The sequence below is a fragment of the Emys orbicularis genome, chromosome 9 (genome assembly GCF_028017835.1).
Source record: "Emys orbicularis isolate rEmyOrb1 chromosome 9, rEmyOrb1.hap1, whole genome shotgun sequence".
Lineage (NCBI taxonomy): Eukaryota > Metazoa > Chordata > Testudines > Emydidae > Emys > Emys orbicularis.
Window position 1 is genome coordinate 82144030 of NC_088691.1, and position 20170 is coordinate 82164199.

The window sequence follows — 20170 nt, forward strand, 5'->3', positions numbered from 1 at the left end:
GAACTAAAAGACAGCCTTGTCCCAGAGAGCTTACAATCTATCCATATTTAAACATGTGAGTAAAAGTAACCTGATTTTCAGAGGTGCTCAGCACCTGCAGCCCTTATAGTCTTCACTCTGAGTTGCTGGTACTCAGCAACTCTGACAATCAAGCCGCCTTTTAACTAAATGCCTAAATGTGGATTTCGGTGCCTACATTCAAACGATCTGTCATAGTCTCTGACCTGAAGAGCTCAAATACAGAGATTTGTACATGTTTTATAGCTTATCTCTAATATTTTTTTAAATAAAAAGATACCAGTGCCCTACCTGGTAAAGGCAATGAAAACATAGCCTGTTACAAGAAGAGAACTGCTGAGTACTAAACTAAAATTTACACACACAGAAAAGCCTTGTGAGTACCAAACCAAATCTCACAAAACTGTGGATATCTCTTCAAAAATCTTTTAAAAAAAAGAAGCCCTGTACAAAGAACATGGATTTTTAACAGAAAAAGTTGTTATAAAGATTTATATTTCTAGGCACACTGCCTAACCCCACTCTCACATAGTCAAGTCAGAATTCAAAACAGGAGATTGTCATAATGTAATACTCCAATAATATTAATACTGATATATTGCTCATCACTTCACTTTAGGGATGAACAAAAGATTATATTTAAACCACAATAAAGAAAACACTAATCAATTGTCAGTAGTGATAGCTTGAAGTGAGTCCACTTTATTAACCTCCTGTACAAGTAGCTTGAACTTTGTAATTTTTTTATTAATTTGTCAATACTTAAGTCCTGCTTTTTAAAGGAATAGTAGCTGTTATTTATGTTTTGAAAGTGACCTAGAGGCTCCTAGGTTGAGGATAAAATTAAAGAAACGTATGGAATTTAATTAAGTTTAAATGAAAAGATGTTGCATCAAAAACTCATTTTAACACCAATTATTGAACTAAAACTAGACAGGCAAATCAAATGTGGAAAGTCACAGACTTCAGCTTTTTCCTCATCCTACTTTATTTTGTTAAAAACTAAGTAATTGTTTCTACTTTAGAATGTAATTTGTATTTTCCTCACTCACTTTCTAACACGCTTTTCAAACCTTTCATTTATTAAAGGTCATATTCTGCCACGCTTACTCATATTGCACCCTCCTTTCAATATAAACAAACTTCCTAAAGGCAAGAAAAGTTATAAGATACAACATTACAGCACTAAAATACATTGCTTGTTGGATTACTAACACTAAATGTAAACTTGTTATCTGGAAGTCAGTATAAGTCAGTGTGGATATTTACCTAATATGCCACTTTTCCCCCCTAGAGGATCAAAAAGCTCCTGCTTTCCAGAAGCATTTGATTGTACTACAGTATTTAATCAGATTCATTTTGTCTCAGCATCTCCATTACAAATCCTTCATTTTCAGCATTCGCTAGTGTTTACAGCCTGGACAAAGTAAGAGCTAACGTTGGTCGCACACTTTTGTTGTGTGTTAAAACAAGACTATCAGCTACATTTATTATTCTCGTACCTTTTGTTCCATCTTCAGAAACTGAGCAAATTCTTCAACAGTGAGATGATCTTTCTTATCGCTGTAGCTCAAAAGCAACAAGTAGAGATCGCGTCGTAATGACATCATCTTGTAAAACACAGAGAATTCTTCAAATGTTAGGGTTCCCTGATTCTCATCTGTGTCAGCTTCCTGAGGAGCAAGAACATGCAAGTAAGTGTGTTGGGTAGGTGTATGATGAATTCAGGGAATGAAGCAGAATAGAACATCCGTATAAGAAAAGATAAACTTTCAATACACTTCAAGCCACATGACTCCACTCATCCTCAACAACACTAGCAAGCACTTTCTAATGTTACAACAAAATTAAAAGGATTCTTACTGGATTTCTTGGCAGAAATTCAATTGTTAAAGTAAAACGACAAAATCTCAGTGAAAAGGCAAATTCTGTCTTTAGATTTCATTGTATTAAGTTATTTCATGAGAAGGACTCACATTGGGCCAGATTCTGATCTCAGTTACTCTGGTGTAAATCTAGAGTGATCTATTGATTCAATGGAGTCACACTGGATAGCATCAGAATCTCACCCACTGACTTCATCGAAAGGTAGAATCTGACATTTATAAATGTTCTGTATAATATTACAATGCTAAATGGATGTCAACATGATAAATTACAATAATCATTTAATCCCATTGCCAGCAAAGTGTACGCGAACAGGTTTAAGTCTGCAATAACAGCAGCGTTCCACGCAGAAAAATATCTCCACAGTCTTGATTGCTGTTTTAGTTTGTCCTCAGAGCTATTGTTAGAGAAGAAAACAGTACTTACTGTATGTTATTACTGCTTTTTACTTTGAGCATCTGCCTAAGAGGATTTGCTTTGGATTTACAAAACATTTGACAGCAGTTTTATCATTTATTTTGTCTTTGATGTACGTCTCTACAGTAACCCAAACTCAAGAAAGGCTTTTCCCTGCTGAGTTTTAGATTGTAAGCAGCTCAAGGAAGAAAAGGTGAAAGGAAGTTTTAACATTATAGATGGTTGAGTATCCTATGTGTATCCATGAATAACACCTCTCATTCACAGCAGTGCATATTGATTTTCTTTATGCACTTTCTTTACATTTCAGTTAACCAAGGCCTTATGCCCTGATCCTGCATCAAGATCTGCAAATGAAGATGCCTGCAGCCAGGCAGAGTCCTATTAAAGAAAGTGCCGCCTTAACTTCTCTGCACAGGACTCTCCTTTCTGTAAAGAGCTCTTCCCAATGTTGATTTGCCCTGAATTCCCTCGGGATGGGTTTCTCTGTCCAACAGTTTACCCAATAAAATGTGAACACAAATTCTCACTACAGCCTGCATCTCACCTAGGGTTGCCAATTCTGGCTGGACATATTCCTGGAGGTTTCATCACATGACATAATATTTAATTGAATATTAATCTTTAATTCCTGGAAACTCCAGTACAATCCTGGAGGGTTGGCAACCCTAACCTCACCGCCGATCCTTTTTATTCTGGGGTCAGCTTTTCCTTCCTCCACCCACTCTCATACTTGCCAGAGTGAAGCTGCTGATCAGCCAGCCTGGAACTACAGAGAACAGCACCCCCAGTCATCCAGTTTGGAACTACACCTTCCATTTTCACTTTCCCTTTGAACAAAGCATTCAATTTACCATTTGTTTTAAACACATTTCTAGGCTATGAATATCACTGTACTCTTTATAAGTAAACACCAGCATTAAAAATACAGCCTCAGAATTCCATGGCTCGACACCACTCTTTCCTTACAGACCAGTTGTCTCCTGGATGCTTTTGCTCTGCAATATATAATCCTCCATATTCAGTGGTGCTGGGAAAAGGAAACTGTACTGGGGTTAACTTTCCCAAACCTATGTCTGATGGCAAATTTGAAATAATCTTCTAGTCAGGCTATCAGTCAGTTCCCTGTAGTCAGCTTCTGGTGTCCTCACTCATGAATGCCTCGTGGCAAGATTTACCTGGATCACATACCTCTAATATTTCCTGGATTCTGGGTAGCAGGTTATCTGTCTGGCATAGTTTTACTATTTAAGTCTACATAATCAAAAACAAAGGTGCACATCTTCCGTGGTGCAAGTGAAAACTGGGAACAGGCGGCACAGAGCCCAACTCTGTCAGGAGGAATCATTTAGGACAGATTTCTAGCTGCTTTGCATCACCTGAGCAGCACAAAGCTGCCTGATCCAGGACTGAGAATTTGGCACAGTGTCTATCCTTTATCATGTATAAATCTGGTGATACTGGAAGCCCACTGGACCCCTTGCATGAGTAAGGATGATTTGAGAAATAAGGGCTATACGCCTGGTCCCCAAGCCAGTCTAATAACAGGATAATCTTTCAAAACTTAATTCTTTCTTCAACACTAAGGGTTCTAACCATTTCTGCAAGGTCTATGATATGAACCCAGATATAGGCTGGCAGCAACAAAGGGAAAAAAATTCAACCTGTTTTTGAAATCAAAATAATAGATGGCTCTGGGTTATAAAAAGGTTGCCTGTTAATGAGATCATGTTACATCCCTAGATATTTCTTTTCCATTTGAAAGTGAACTAAAAGGCTTTTGCCTGTCAATACGTGACTTCACAATTCTCTGTTTCTCTTGCAGCTGCAGCATTAGTAAAGCCTAAGGAATCACAGGGAGCTGCATTCATTACACCAGTGGTTCTCCAACTGTGGGTCGGGACTCCAAAGTGGGTCACAACCCCATTTTAATGGCATTGCCAGGGCTGGCTTAGACTTGCTGGGGCTCAGGGCCAGTGATGAGCTGCCAAAATCTTAACAACCGGTTCCCTACCGGGTCTTCAGCAGCACTTCGGCGGTGGGTCCTTCACTCGCTCCAGGTCTTCGGCGGCACTTCGGCGGCAGGTCCTTCAGTGCTGCCGAAGACCCGGAGCGAGTGAAGGACCTGCCGCCGAAGTGCCGCAGAAGACTCAGAGTGCCGCCCGGTGAGTACAAGCCCCACGTCTTTTTTTTTCAGTCATCCCTGCCGGGGCCCCATCGAATCGGGCCCTGCAATTCCTAAAGCCGGCCCTGCACATTGGGGTTGCAAAATTGTATCGGGGGCCGGGTAGGGAAGGCTGTGTCTCCCAAAACACCCTGGCCCCCCCCCCATCTAACCCCCACCCATGTCCTGCCCCTGACTGCCCCCCTCAGAACCTGCAACCCATCAACCCCCACCCCCGCTCCTTGTCCCCTGACCACCCCCTCCCTAGACCCCCCACCCTAACTGCCCCCCAGGATCCCACCCCCTACCCAACCCCTCCCGTTCCCCATCCCAACCGCCCCCCCAAAACCTCTGCCCCCTCCAACCGCTCCCTGCCCCTTATCCAACCCCTCTTCCCAGCCCCAGCCCGGCCCCCTTACCATGCTGCTCAGGGCAGCGTGTATGGATGCCACACGGCCCGCTGGAGCTCGCAGCCCCACCCCCTTACCATGCCGCTCAAAGTGGCAGGAGCTGCAGAGCTGCCCAGGAGCGTCCAGAGTGCTGGCGCTGGCGGCACGGCACGCTGAGCCTCTGTGAGAGGGGGGAAGGCAGGGGAGGGGCCGGGGAGCCTCCCCAGCCAGAAGTTCAGTCAGACCGGACAGGATGGTCCCATGGGCCGGAGTTTGCTCACCCCTTTAACAACCGGTTCTACACCGGCTTCTAAATTTAACAATCGGTTCGTGCTAACCGGTGCGAACCAGCTCCAGATCACCACTGCTCAGCAGGGCTGGCTTTAGGCTGATTCAGGCGATTCCCCTGAATCGGGCCCCGCGCCTAAGAGGGCCCTGCGCCCTTGCTGCCGCCGGTATGCCATACCGGGGCAGCCAGCTTCCCCAGGGGCAATTTAAAGGGCCTGGGGCTCCCAACAGGGGCTGGAGCCCCAGGCCCTTTAAATTGCCACCAGAGCCCCACTTCTGGAGCCCTGGGGTAGGGCTGCGGGGCTCTGGGGGCTATTTAAAGGGCCCGGGGCCCACCTTGCTTCCACCGCCCCGGCCCTTTAAATAGCCACGGGAGCCCCGCTGCTTCCCCAGGGCTCCAGCAGCTATTTAAAGGGCCGGGGCGATAGAAGCAGCGGAGACCCGGGCCCTTTAAATAGCCCCCAGAGCCCTGGGGTAGCGGGGGGCTCCAGCTGCCACTACCGCCCTGGTCCTTTAAATAGCTGCCGGAGCCCCGCCGCTTCCCCAGGGCTCCCTCGGCTATTTAAAGGGCCGGGACGGTAGAAGCAGCGGAGCCCCAGGCCCTTTAAATAGCCCCCGGAGCCCAGGGGTCGGGAGGGGCTACGGGGGCTATTTAAAGGGCTAGGGCTCCAACTGTTATTGCCGCCCTGGTCCTTTAAATAGCCGCGGGAGCCCCGCTGCTTCCCCAGGGCTCCAGCAGCTATTTAAAGGGCCGGGGTAGTAGATGCAGGGGAGCCCCTGCCCTGCCCCTGCTGCACCTCCTGCCCGCACCAGCCCCACACCCCGCACTCCCTGCCCTGCCCGCAGTGGCAGCCAGCCCCTGCTGCATCCCCTACCCGCACCAGCCCCGCACCCCCTGCCCGCAGCCAGCCCCGCACCCCCTGCCTGCAGCCAGCCCCTGCTGCACCCCCTGTCCTGCCTCCAGCCTCGCACCCCCTGCCCTGCCCACACCAGCCTGTCTCCAGCCAGCCCCGCACCTCCTGCCCTGCCTGCAGACAGCCCCGCACCCCGTGCCCTGCCCGCCTGCCTGCAGCTAGCCCCTGTCTGCAGCCAGCCCCGCACCCCCTGCCCACAGCCAGCCCCTGCTGCACCCCCTGCCCTGCCCGCACCAGCCCGTCTCCAGCCAGCCCCGCGCCCCCTGCCCTGCCTGCAGCCAGCCCCGCACCCCGTGCCCAGCCCGCCTGCAGCCAGCCCCTGTCTCCAGCCAGCCCCGCACCCCCTGCCCACAGCCAGCCTCTGCTGCACCCCCTGCCCTGCCTCCAGCCCCGCACCCCCTGCCCGCAGCAGCCCGTCTCCAGCCAGCCCCGCGCCCCCTGCCCTGCCTCCAGCCAGACCCTACCGCCAATCAGCCCCTGCCCTGCCTCCAGCCAGCTATGTACGTAATATATAATTTTATTATTACACTGCTCTACAGCCAAAATGCTTCTGAAATAAATCTAGTCAAACTTTACTAATTCTGGGTCACTGAGAACGAAAATGATGCTTAAAATTGTTGATTGGCTCTAGTTTTCAAGATATGCTATTGGGTCAGTATATACGACCCTTGACTTGGGAATGGTGGAGGATAAGTGAGTTATAAAGGGAAGGGATCTCAATTTAAACCAGAAATGACTAAAATACATCTTTGACTGGATCTATGAATAAATCTATGACTGGGTTTGGACAGTACTTGCTTTTTAGGCAAAACAATGAATGATGCAATCTGAAGCTGGTATTGCGTCATACATGATATGAATTGCATCATGTTATTCCTAGAAGTCATGGATGATGCAATCATAACGAAGCTTACATCACTCTGCTGAACAAATTGCCCTATATCAGCTCTAGAAATCATACAGTGTCGTGCTCTCTTATTTGTCAGTGTTTGATTTTGCAAAGGGACACATTTCTGTTTAGCCAAAGTGAGCAGAGATGCCTCGTACTTGTGTGAACAGTGCAGATAACTTCTGCTATGTTTGTGGTGAAGTGACTTTTGCATCACAAAAGCGCAGTATAACCACTATGGTTAAGAAAGCCTCTCACCTTTATTTTGGCTGCAAAATTGGAGATCAGGACAAGTGGTGGGCCCCACACATATGCTGCAACACTTGTGCAACAAATCTTCGCCAGTGGTTGAACAGGAAAAGGAAATCTATGCCTTTTGCAGTGCCAATGATTTGGAGAGAGCCAACAGATCATACCAGCAATTGTTACTTCTGCATGGTGCCTCCAGTTGGGAAAGGTGTGTCAAAGAAGAAAAAGTGGACTGTGCATTATCCAAACATTCCATCAGCTATACGCCCAGTACCCCACGGAGAAGGACTGCCGGTTCCTGATGCACCAGAATCATTCTCACTTGAGTCAGACGAGGAAGAGGAAGAGGATGAAACTTCTGGTCCTGAACCATCAATGTCACAGGACCCACATTTTCTCCCATCCTCCTCCTCATAACACAAGGTGAACTGAATGACCTTGTCAGGGATTTGGAACTACCCAAGAGTAAGGCAGAGCTGTTGGGCTCCAGACTACAGCAGTGGAATCTCCTGGCAGGTGATGTTAGGGTTTCCATGTTCTGTGACCGTCAAAAGGATCTTGTCCCATTCTTCTTCATGGAAGGTGATCTTGTAGCCTGCAACAACATCGATGGTGTGATGGCAGCCCTCAACATCGTTCACAATCCAGATGAGTGGAGACTGTTCATTGATTCATCGAAGACGAGTCTTAAAGCTGTTTTACTGCATAATGACAATGTTTTGCCATCAATTCCAGTTGGTCATGCAGTCCATATGAAGGAAACCTATGACAACATGAAACAACTTTTGAGGTGCATAAACTAGGACCAACATCAGTGGCAGCTTTCTGGCGATTTGAAGGTTGTTGCTCTCTTGCTTGGTCTGCAGACTGGATACACAAAGTACTGCTGTTTTCTCTGCGAATGGGATAGTCGTGCAAGAGATTCCCACTACATCAAGAAAGACTGGCCACTCCGACAGTCATTGGAGCCTGGGAGGAAAAGTGTTCAGCATCCACCACTTGTTGAATCAAGGAAGATTTTGTTACCACCCTTACACATCAAGCTGGGTCTGATGAAGAACTTTGTCAAGGCCATTGACAAAACACAAGCAGCTTTCAAGTACCTCCGTGGAAAATTTCCAAGGTAAAGTGAAGCTAAGATAAAGGAAGGTGTCTTTGTTGGTCCTCAGATTCATGAACTTCTTCGAGATGATGCATTTGACCATGCACTGCGTGGCAAGGAAAAGACGGCATGGAAAACCTTCCAGTTAGTGGCAATAAATTTTCTCGGAAACAACAAGGCAGACAACTACAGGTTGTTGGTGGAAAACCTCCTCAAGACATACAAAAGCCTTGGTTGCAACATGTCACTAAAGATACATTTTTTGCACTCTCATCTAGATTTTTTCCCACTGAACTACGGAGCAGTGAGCGACGAGCACGGCGAGCGATTTCACCAGGACATTGCAACAATGGAGAAACGCTATCAGGGCAAATGTAGCCCATCAATGCTTGCAGTCTATTGCTGGACAGTGACAAGAGATGCTCCATTTAATGAATACAAGAGACAAGCCAAGAAGCGCCGAGTAGACACTGAATAGGACTAAACTATGTACAGAATAGGTTTTTGCCTTTTGTTTCATAATAAATTTTATTTATATAACCCTTTTGCTGATTTTTAAAGTGTTACATAAACAGGACAGGTGAAATATTATCATGTAAAGCAACCATAAACACATGAAAAGACCTAGGTTTACAATTTATGATTAAAACTCTACTATCTACACAATATACATAGACATAAAATGTAAAAACTTAAATATCTTAGAAACAGTAGCCAATCAGTTTTTTAATTGTCATGTTTGAATTCAGCACATCAAAATACATAATAAATAGCACATTTTATCTCTGAAGCAGACGACTTCTCAAAAATTGTAGACCAGTGTTATTTATATAGTTATGGAAAGTAAATAATACATGGAAGAAATGAAAGGGTTTTTTTTACGTGTTTTATTTTTTTTAGTCATCCCTGCCGGGGCCCTGTCGAAAATGTTCGAATTGGGCCCCGCACTTCCTAAAGCCGGCCCTGCTGCTCAGGGCCCAACCTAAGCTGGAGGGATTCAGCCCTGGATGGCAGGGATCAGGTTACAGGCCCCCTGGCTGGAGCGGAGGCCATTGGGCTTCGGTTTTGATCCCTTCCGCACCCAAGGCGGTGGGGCTCAGGCTTTGGCTTTGCTCCCCCCCCCAGGGGCGGTGCTCAGGCAGGCTCAGGCTTCGGCCCCCCCCTCCTGGGGTCATGTAGTCATTTTTGTTGTCAGAAGGGGGGTCGCAGAGCAATGAAGTTTGAGAATCCCTATATGACACTATGTTAGGAGTTAGTGTTGCTGCCATCTAAATCCATAAACTCAGATCTTAGCACATAAGTGGAGAAGGAAATGATTTTTACATTTTTACAAGGTAAGAATTAGGATTTGTTTGCTCATTTTAAAGTCTACACATACCCAAAGATGATTTATGATTTGGGGGCACAATTCAGTCTAAATTTTCTCTACATCTGCTAGCTAGGCCATAAGTTTCCCAGGCTTTGCACAGCCATGGAGCGTACTCTGCATTCCAAGGCTTACAGCTGTGCAATGCTGATTGTACCCCAGAAGATCAGGCACATTTTTGGGTTCTAGGATCTTAAACAACTTCTGTTTTGTGCAGTGGTCTGGATTTTGGCCCATAATCTTGGTTTTTGCATTTTGTTTTGCTCTTGCTGTACCCAATACATCTTTAGCATCTTTCATTTCCAATGGTGTAAATATTAGGGATGGTCAAACAATGGTAAACATATTCTCAGAAAATTTCAAAGTGAAAAAAAAATCAGTTCTGGTAACTTTAATTTAAAAACAGAAGTTTCTGCAAAAATTGTCATTTCCTTCTATGAAAAAAATTTCAAGCACTTCTGTATTAGGTAGCAGATCCACTTTGCATTTACACTAGGGTAAGAGCAAATTTAGGTACAGAATGATGAGAACAAATGGTGCCCCAAACTGTGTGTTCTTCCTACAATTTGTGTGTGCTGGGCCCTTCATCATGAGGTATGTATATCTATATGAAGTTAAAAGTGATACAGTGCAAGCAACATGCACCAAGAGAAATTCTGTGGGCTACAAGAGAGGACAGGGAACTTAGAAGTTCCAACTCCTGGATTCTATTTCTGGCTTCCCAATGGATGCTCCATGCTGCCCCCTAATAGTCTAGTGTCCGATGGATTCACTGTCTGACCCTGGGCAAATTACTTCACCTCTCAGCACCTTGTTTTGTCCGTCTGTAAAATGCAAACAATATTTACCTACCTCACAGGTGTTTGTGAGGCCACTTAATTCATTAAGGGCTAGATAAATCCTCTAGTTCAAACAGGAATCCAGGGAAGTCCTGTATTATACAGGAGGTCAGACTAGATTACCACAATGGTCCTTTCTGGCCTTATAATCTATGAATCATGGCACCTATGCCACAGCCCTGGGTGCTTGGATTTACGCATTGGGGAGATTGTGCCTCAGGCAGGCAAAATCTCTGGTTGGGCTCCTCTGGGCATGCGTGTTGAATGTAATCTGCTCCATGCTTTAGAATAGAGCAGACTGTTCTCTCTGCATCATGATCCCACCTCCTCCTTGCCTCTTTCAACTCCCTTTTCAACCTCTTGCTCCCCTTACTCACTACACATGGGTTTTCTCTTACTGTTAATGAGACATTGGTTTTTGGAAGACAGGCGAGGGGGTGGAGTAATGTTGAAAACCTAACTGAAGACTTCATTCTGCCACCCCTATTCACATTCAGAAGTACTTTACTACATAAGTAGGACCATTAATTTCAAATAAACTACTTATGGAATGGCATACGGTGAGGGACACGTACCTCAAAATAATACAACTTTTCTATCAAGACTGTAATTAATCAGCTGTGAAAATTCCTGGCATGGGGGCTTTTGCCCAATGTCAACAACCTAGCTAGAGCTAAAGGGTGAAATCACATAGCACAATGTTCTCTCCTTCTCTTCACTTATATAACAACAATGAAATGGAACTGTTTGCTCATTAATCTTTAAAAATACCCGCTTTTGTCAGTAACCTCAAGCTTTTCTCCAAGAAGGCAATATGCATTTACAAACAAAATATTGCACTGTGTGAAAAGTACACTGACCTGGAACATCTGTCGCACTTTTCTGCGGGGCAGATTGACATTCAGTTTATGCATCAACTGGTGGATCTCTTCAATATTCAACAAGCCATCTCCGTTCTTATCAGCTTCCTCAAAGGTCTGTTTCACCCAGGTGCAAATATACTAAGGAAAGGTTAAACTACTTAAAATGAATGTTTTTATCTTGGAGAATTACAAAGGGCCAGGTTCTGCCAGCCTTGCCAAATATGACATATACCAATCAGTCCCACAATATAAGTAACGGTGGCAAAATTTGTCCCAAAGTAATAGAATATGGCCCACAGTTTGCATCAAAACTGTGTCCACTTCAACACTCTGGGATAAATTCACCCCTGGTGTAATTTCTCTGGAGTCAATAGACCAGATGCTGACCTCACAGCATTAGTGTACACATTAGTGTAACTCTCTTGATTTCCATTGAGTTATTCCAGATTTACACTGGTGTAACTGGGATCAGAATTATGATGTCATTGGAGCCACTCCAGGCATGTATTTGGCTCATGATGTGTACCACCAGGAGTCTTGCTCAATGGGCATGTGTATCAGTGACAAAATTAATTTAGTGCTAGAGCATGGAATAAAGATGACACACAGTGAAATTAGTCTAAGCAGATAACTACAAGACTGCAATTTCAATAAGACCCTTATTAAAAAATTAACAGCTCTTGTTTTTCCATCCTCTCTCTCCTCTAAGTTTAAGCTTTAGTTTCTTCATGCTGCTATTTCACCTTTATATTTTCAATTCTTCCTTCTTCTGAAAGCTTCTTCTCCATTCCGCCATCACATTCTTAACCGTAAACCCATCTCCTTAGGTCTCCTCTCCCCTCTAACCATGTTTCCTTCACCCTCTATATATTTCCTTTCTCTTTCATTCCCACCCTTTCCTCCCCATCCCACCCCACCGTCACTGCAGAGCACAGAGGGAGTCAGACATACTTGGGGGAAATAAGCTGCACCGGCCTATGTCCACACGTAATCTATATGCGCTGTGGAGATCAGGGAAGGAGGGTGCTCCCTGATACACAATCCCTCTCTCGGTGCTACTCTAGACTTGTGTGGCGCATCCTAGCCCTTACAGCCTAGTGCCTAGCAGGCACAATTTGGTCATCAGTCTAGGTATTAAGCAGGAGGCAAGTGCTGTCTGCTTTAGCAGATACACAGGGCAGATGTGTTCTCCGACTGCAGCACTAGGCAAGAGTGTTTCACGAGGCAGAATTACATAAATAACATTCTGATCACTAAAATGGCTCTTCATAATTAGAGCACGAGCTTCAAAGAAAACACTGACTATGTACATGCATAAAGTTAGTCATGTTCTTAAGTGTTTCCCTGAATTGGGGGCATCGTGATCACAGCTTACATACCTGCATAAGTCGAAAATGCTTAAGTCTAAAACATAAAAGTCTGATTCAAAGCTCTTTGAAGTCAAGGGGAGTCTTCTCATTGGATCAGACCCTACATCCTCACTTCTTTCTACTAGACATTCACCACTAGCATGCACTCCTGCTCTCATGCCCCACCTCATTATCTTCTTTTATAACCAATTTAAAAATTAATAATATGAAACAAAAAGCCCTGGAGCTAGCAAAATGCATGTCACACTGAAGCAACCCAGCTTGCATTACTTTCAACGTTAGATTGTCAACTCTCTGAGGCCGGCACTTTGTCTTACAACATGTCTGTGACGAGCCTTGGAGACCAATGGCACTACACAAATAATAAATTATAATAATATTCATATGAGTAGCCAAGCAGGATTGGACCTTTTGTCCTTCCTTTGTTTATCCAACTTACTCCTATAAACAAAGTGCAAAGCAAACAAGGAACACTGGTCAAAACTAGGGTTTGAGGGGGGGAGGTTTCCAATTAAAAACAAACAAACAAACAAAATGAAGTGATTGTATTTTTGTTTGACAAATTTTTGAAAACATTTTCATTTTCGAGAAAGGGATAGCGCAATAAAATAATGAGACTGTGTGCAGAAGAAAAAAATTCTAACTTTTTAATTTTTTTTCCCATTGGAAAAAAAGTCCAAGTGTTACTTTGCATAATTTTCTCTCACTTAGAGAAAGTGTACTTTTAAAAGTGAAGGTTACTTTCTTTCACTTTTTAACGTTTTAAAAAACTTTCCCTCCATTTTTCTAGAGGAAAGGGGGGGGGGGAGTATAAAACTAAGTGGTAGGCATTTTCCACATGAAAAAATTTAAAAATGTTGTGTTTTTTCCTTAAACATTTGTTGTTTTGAAATATTTTTGGAAAATGAAACATTTTTTAGTCAGTGAAGTCACTTTTTTAACAAGAAAACGCAAAACATTTAATCAAAAACATCTAGAAACAGCTCCACTGTGAGTATGTAAATTTTACCATCACCTGTATATTTCTGTCTTATAGGTTTAATGTTATTTGAATGCAGTTTTCTGTGATTTATCATCAACAACTGACTCTTCCACTCCTCATCCGTTTCCCTCCATCCTTCCCCAGCTGGTAGCCTCAATCTCCACGATCTCCTAGATGTCTCATTGTGATTTAAAGTTAACATGATCTTTCCCCTAAAATGAAACCCTCTCCACTCCTGTAAGATGTGAGCATCTGCTAAGACGTGCTGAGCACCCTCAATGCAGACTGATCATGTTGAGCGCCTCAAGAGTTTCAGTCAGTCCCTAACTTTGTACAAAGATGAAAATAAAGATCAGTTTTCCAACTGCTGATTTTAGGAAATGAAAAACTTTTCAAAAATTATACAAAGTGGCAAAATTTAAAAATATTCCCAATTTGTAACAATAATTTTACAAACCAGTGACCTGATTTGTTCCCAATGCAATCAATGGCAAAACTTCAGTTGTCCCGAGTGGGAGGTGGAGTGTACCCATAACACCAAACCACATAAAACAAACCAGAAATACCAAAATGAAAGACAGAGCTAATGTCCTTGAAAGGATATTGATCATGAGTTCTTTGTCGTTTAGCAAGAGAATCCTCATCACTTATTCCAGCCATCAAATACTTAAGTCCTGTGATCCAGGTGCGAGCCTCCTCTGGATTAGAGGTGATCAGATCTAGTGACTCCATGTGGTTACCATGGTAAATGGTAAAGCAGCAACTTGGGTCAAAGTTCCCCTCGGTATGGCGATGGAATATTTCAGACTGTCGGCCTTCTGTCACTTTGTAAATTGAATCAATTACAACTGCAAGGAAAAGGGGAACAGAAAAATTAAGCTGCTTGGATGTTCATCCAGTTTCTTTGCATTTCCACATTCTTCTATATTTGTCAAAGTAAGTGTTTTTAAATAAAGGTAAACTCATAAGCCTTCACACTGAAAGGGCACTTTGGGTCACCGGCTTGCCCTTGTACAGGTGCAGGGGTGTGTGTGCAAGGAGCTTCCCCCTGACTTGCATTCCTGAACAGCAAAACTGACAGTGCCAGCGATCTCCTGAGTGTAGGATCTATTTCCTGAAATGCCCATGGAGTGCAATTCACTGCAGAAGGGGCAGGGAATAGATGGGGCATTGCCACCCTCCACCACCATACTGTTTTCCACCAACCAGCAGACATGAACAGTCACAGAAGGGATATGCACTATATACCATCCTAAGAGAGATAAAAGCAGCTGTGCTTCTCAGCAGTGGCATAGCGCTCATGGAGATATCCTAGTGCTCCTGTAGGGGAAGTATTGCCTCACACAGTTCCAGAAACAGGACAATACTTAACTATCACAAACTGGCCCTCTGATATGAAAACACCAAATGTGTTATTACCTGTAATGTTTCCCTGTTTTTTACTAACTATCAAGCCTTAGTGGCAACACCAGACCTAATTACTTACCTTTTACTAAGTAAAACACTAGTTCCAGTAGGCACAATTTAGGTTCCCTATTTTTGTTTAGAAGGGATGGAGCAGGATAATTATTTAAATCAATAACGAACGTCATGAAATAATTGAAAAATAAATAATTTTTATAGAAACAGAAAACACCACTATGTTCAAATTTACTTCGAAGCAGTTAGAAAAGACCTAGATTTCATTTGGTATCTGGCAAAGAAATTAAGCAGGTTTTTCTCTGTCATCCTTCCAGAGAACAATCCAAATTAGTAATGCTAGGTTGCTTCAAAAGTAACTAGCCCTTCCTAAAGAAGAGCAGCCGGAGAAGAAGCTTTTAAAGTAGGCAGGTTCCTTTCTACTAAACTAGATTGGGAGTATCATCCCAAGGTAACACCTAAGACATCTACACCCTGTCACTCTGACTCCATGCTCTTCACTGTCCACCTTACTTAAACACTCCATCTGCAGCTCCTAATCTGTACAGCAATGATGCGAGAGTAAATCAGAAAAAGGTATTTTCAATACATTGACAGGTACTATTACTTTAATGACTGGGATCATTTTTGCAATTTCAAGGAACAGCTGCATTCTTCATAACTCTGCTACTCCCCTACACTTATACAGTTGGACAAAGAAGTGTGGGCAGTCCATTATTCCAGATATTTGTTACGTAGGGATAGATCAAAGAATACAGAGCAACATTTTAAATGGACTGCCTTTCTCTAACTGACTGTAGAGTCTTGTAATATTCAAATAAAATAGTGATGGCCGTACTTTGGCATCTAACCAAGTCATACACACTCCCATGAGTTTATTTATGATTCATGTAAATTTGGGTCAGCATTTTCACATCAGCCTGAATTGTGTTCTCTGTTTAATTAAAGAAGCAGTGTTTCCTTTTATACTTGGAAAATTATAGACAAAATACAGCAATGACTTACACACTGTGCACAAGGAGGTCAATGGAGCTCCCCAGGTGAAGTCAGTGCTTAGTTTGGTGCGCTAGGTTTTAAAAAAAAATATTATTGACCATTACCTACATTTATAAGATGCCCATCTCCATACTCTACGTAGCGCACTTTGCATCACTTAGATCAACAGAAGTATCACCTACCCCAAAATGGGAAGTGAACACTTCTCAGCATATTGCAGCAGCCAAACTAACTCCCTTGAAAGGACTAAGGATGGCAGACTACTAGCCAGGGGACTCAACTGTACCTCCAAAGCTTGAGCATAAAGATGTACAACACATCACACTGCAAAAGTGTTCTGGTTCAGATTTTTGACGGGAACACATTCCAGAGCTGAAGGTCCACTACTGACATCATCCTACCACCAGTTAATGTGAGCTCTACTTTTGGGGTCAGATAGGCAAAGTGTCCCTTCTGTAAGTAGGTGCTATGATGAGGCATAGGGGCAGAGCTGATCTCTGGAGATTGACCACATATGGCTTTCGTGATGGCAGCCAGCGCCTTTAACTGACAGCAAATGAATGACACACAAGACTGATATAATATGGTCTAAGCGGTCTGTCCTTCACATAAGGCAGGCATGCCACATTCTGCACTAGCTGAAACTTCCAAGTGACTCCCAAGCATAGCAAATTAGCATAGCCCTGAGGTGAAGGTGGTCCTGAGTGTCACAACAAGGTCTATCTTTGAAAGGAAAGGAGGCAGTCTCTTGACCAGCTGTAGATAACAGAAGGTATTTTTGGCCACTGTTGCTATATGGGAACCAAGAAGCAGGGAGCAATGAGTCCAGTAAAACTCCTTGACTGAGAACCATTTTGAGAATAAGTGAGCAGATCGCCTCAACTGAGTTCCTAAAAACACTTTCCCTTGCCAAACACCTCCATCTTAGCTGAAATGAGACTAAGCCAATTGGTTTCACCCGGGTCCCTGTTTTTATAATATTTGTAACAATACCTCATTGACAAAGGGTCTTGTTTAAATTTGGAGCAGGAGAGAAACAAAATGGATTAGAGAGGCATTTTAAAATAGTATGTGCTTTTATGTTTATGAAATCATTTAAAAAATATTATTTGTACAACTACTTATCATGGCTCTTTCCCACCCAAAGACCTCGCTGATGCCTCACAGGCGGATGAAGGCAACATGAATGCCAGTCCATGTGTGGATCAGTCAGGGCTATTTTCCAATGTTGCTAGAGACACCTGAAGCCCTGCCATAGGAACTTGAAGCATCTTTTTTCAAATGTACTCAGCTGTCATCACCCAGCCCTACAGCGTGGTTCTACACTGAAAAGTGGCTATGTAAAATTGGCATCTTTTTACACAACAGATCTGCTCCTTGTGCGTCCTCATTCATAGTCGTTGAGTGACGAAAATCAGTTGTTTTATTGGTTTTTACTCCTGCTGGCCCTGTAGAGCAAACACAGTTAACAGAAGACAAGCTGGATTCTATTTTTTCTTGTGCATCATCAACAGATAATTCACTAAATTACAATTACTTACACCTAGGCAAACCCATAGGTATCACCAAGAAAATAATCTGAAAACAATGGGAATACATGGGTGTATTTGATTTAACGTAGCCTGCCAAATTGTTGTTAGTGACGATGATGTGCAAAATGGAATAACCCAGCCTGACATTCCATTTAAACTGAATTTGCAGGGCTGGCAATTGAAATGACACATAATTTCACTTGGAAACTTAGTGCATTTTAAATAGCACTCAGGGAGAGACAATATACGTGGAACCCCTCAGTACCATTTTTATAGTCACTTTTCAGGGCAGAACTGCGCTTTAAGGTTCAATAATGCCAAATTCGCTCGTCCTGTCTGTTCTTACATAACAGCAAAAACATGCTGAAGGCATGTCACCTGATGCTGTCAGATTCAATCTGGTCCACAAGTAAGCTGTCACGAAACCTTAAGCCAGCAGAAATATTTCCAGGATGTTTTTTCCAAACTCCAGTTGAACCAGTGTTTATAAACAGACAGAGTGCAGGGACTGGATATCTGCTTGGCTCTTACATGCGTCACACTCCTTACACCTAGGGTGACCAGACAGCAAATGTGAAAAATCGGGACGGGGGTGGAGGGTAATAGGAGCCTATATAAGAAAAAGACCCCAAAATTGGGACTGTCCCTATAAAATCGGGACATCTGGTCACCCTACTTACACCCTCTACTCACACTGTGCACCAGCATAAGGTCTAGGTGGAATCTGGCTCTAAATAAATGTGATGTGGCCTTTTCACTAAATGTGTTAATAAGAATAAGGATTTCCATAAATTAGCTTAACATTTCTGGTAGCTTTTCTTTTAAATCTGGAGTTGGATCAGGGTATAAGATATTACACAGATTTAAGCTAGTATCTGGACTATTTTAGAAGATGTATTTTCTTGTAGGTTCTTATCTTCCCATACGAGGACAATGTACTAAGGCCAACAGTCTTCTCCTCCTGGTCAATTTATGCCAGGTCTATCCTATAACGTAATTTGTTGGAAAATATTACTACATGGTTAGACTAGCCTTTGTACTGTACAGTGCATGCATGCCAACATGCTACTAAATTGCTACTATTAACAGAAATAAGTTATTTTTTTCTGGCAATAACACAGTGCCTGTCACAATGTATTTATTGTGCAAAATGGTCAATAAGTGTTTATAAGTATATCACATTTACAAGTATCACTAATAAGAGTTTATAAACTGAAAGATACACACTATAAAGTACAGTTTTTCTCTATAAACCATGTGAATTCATATTCCAGTGCACAATTGTTCAAGCAATTAAAAGAAATATTAAGAGAATTTACTTTTAGCCTTTTCACTTTTTCTGGACGGTCTCCATCTGATGCAAGTCCTGTGTTCATCCAGGTAAAAGAGACGTACTAGCCCTTTTGTTCCACTCTTCAGCTTAATCATCTGAGTCCCAGACTGCATTACACTCATACATCTTTCAACTGAAAAGAAGATTAGAACAAATTCAACTAAAAGTCTATTTTGTCACACTAGTAAAAAGGCTTACCAACATCTAGCTACCATGTAAAACCTTTGATTTGCACCTTGTATGACAGGAATTAAACATTAATCTAAGAAAATAAAATTGGAAATGGAGTAGTTTTTAGAAGGCTTTGTAAAATCTGATCTTATACAAGCATGAGAACTGAATCTATCACTTTAGAATACAAAATAATTATTAATATATATAGATGGTACTTGGTTCTACAAGAGAGCCATGTATTCCTGTTCAAAGAAAGAATAATGTTTAGCTTCTTTAAATACTGCTTCCATCACCAGAAATCCAAATGTCATGTACAGGTTTTCAAGTCCAGAAACAATGAGCACCAAAAACATCCTATTCCTTTTACATCTGTAAATTCCAGTCAGATAAAATCCTAGCATACAAACATGATTTAAAATAGATGTTCAATAAGTTATACTTATTCAGCACTAATATTTTTAGGTTGGGATTTATCAAAAATTAAGGTTGGAATATTATCTATTGAAACCAACAATTAATATATTCATAGCAGCATCACAAAAGAGAAGCTGTAGTATTTTGTACTATGGAGGGAATCACCATCTCATGATTATGCATATGTGCATATTTTATTTTAACAGAGTGGGAGGATGGTTGTATATTTTAAAAAGGAAGCAGCAAATGTCCAAATGTAAAACATACACTACCAGGATATTGCTACCTGTAATTTGATCTGTAAACTTGAATTGTTTATATTTTGTTACATTAAAGACCTGATTCTGATCTTACAGCAGTTTTACTCCTGTATAACTGTGTAGTAACTGTGGAGTTACTAATAATTCACACCACTCCAGTGAGATGAGAATCAGGTCCCAAAGCTCTTTTACACTTTTTCATTACCCTGCCATTGTTTCACCATGAAAACAGGGACATTTCAGCTATACTACAGGTGTTTCATCTCTACAAATAGTCAATCCATAGCAACCTAAAGAACCCAACA

General features: G+C 42.7%; 1 protein-coding gene across 3 annotated transcripts in view; it reads right to left on the minus strand.

Moving 5' to 3' along the window:
• Positions 1-20170, minus strand: part of PLCH1 (phospholipase C eta 1) — a 161577-nt gene that overhangs the window by 76200 nt on the left and 65207 nt on the right. For all 3 annotated transcript variants that reach the window (XM_065410844.1, XM_065410843.1, XM_065410842.1), the window contains exons 2-5: positions 19004-19150; positions 14342-14585; positions 11383-11512; positions 1521-1691 (exon numbers count right to left, since the gene is read on the minus strand). In XM_065410844.1, coding sequence (XP_065266916.1) covers positions 1521-1691; positions 11383-11512; positions 14342-14585; positions 19004-19150 — 692 coding nt within the window. The remainder of the gene's footprint in view (positions 1-1520; positions 1692-11382; positions 11513-14341; positions 14586-19003; positions 19151-20170) is intronic.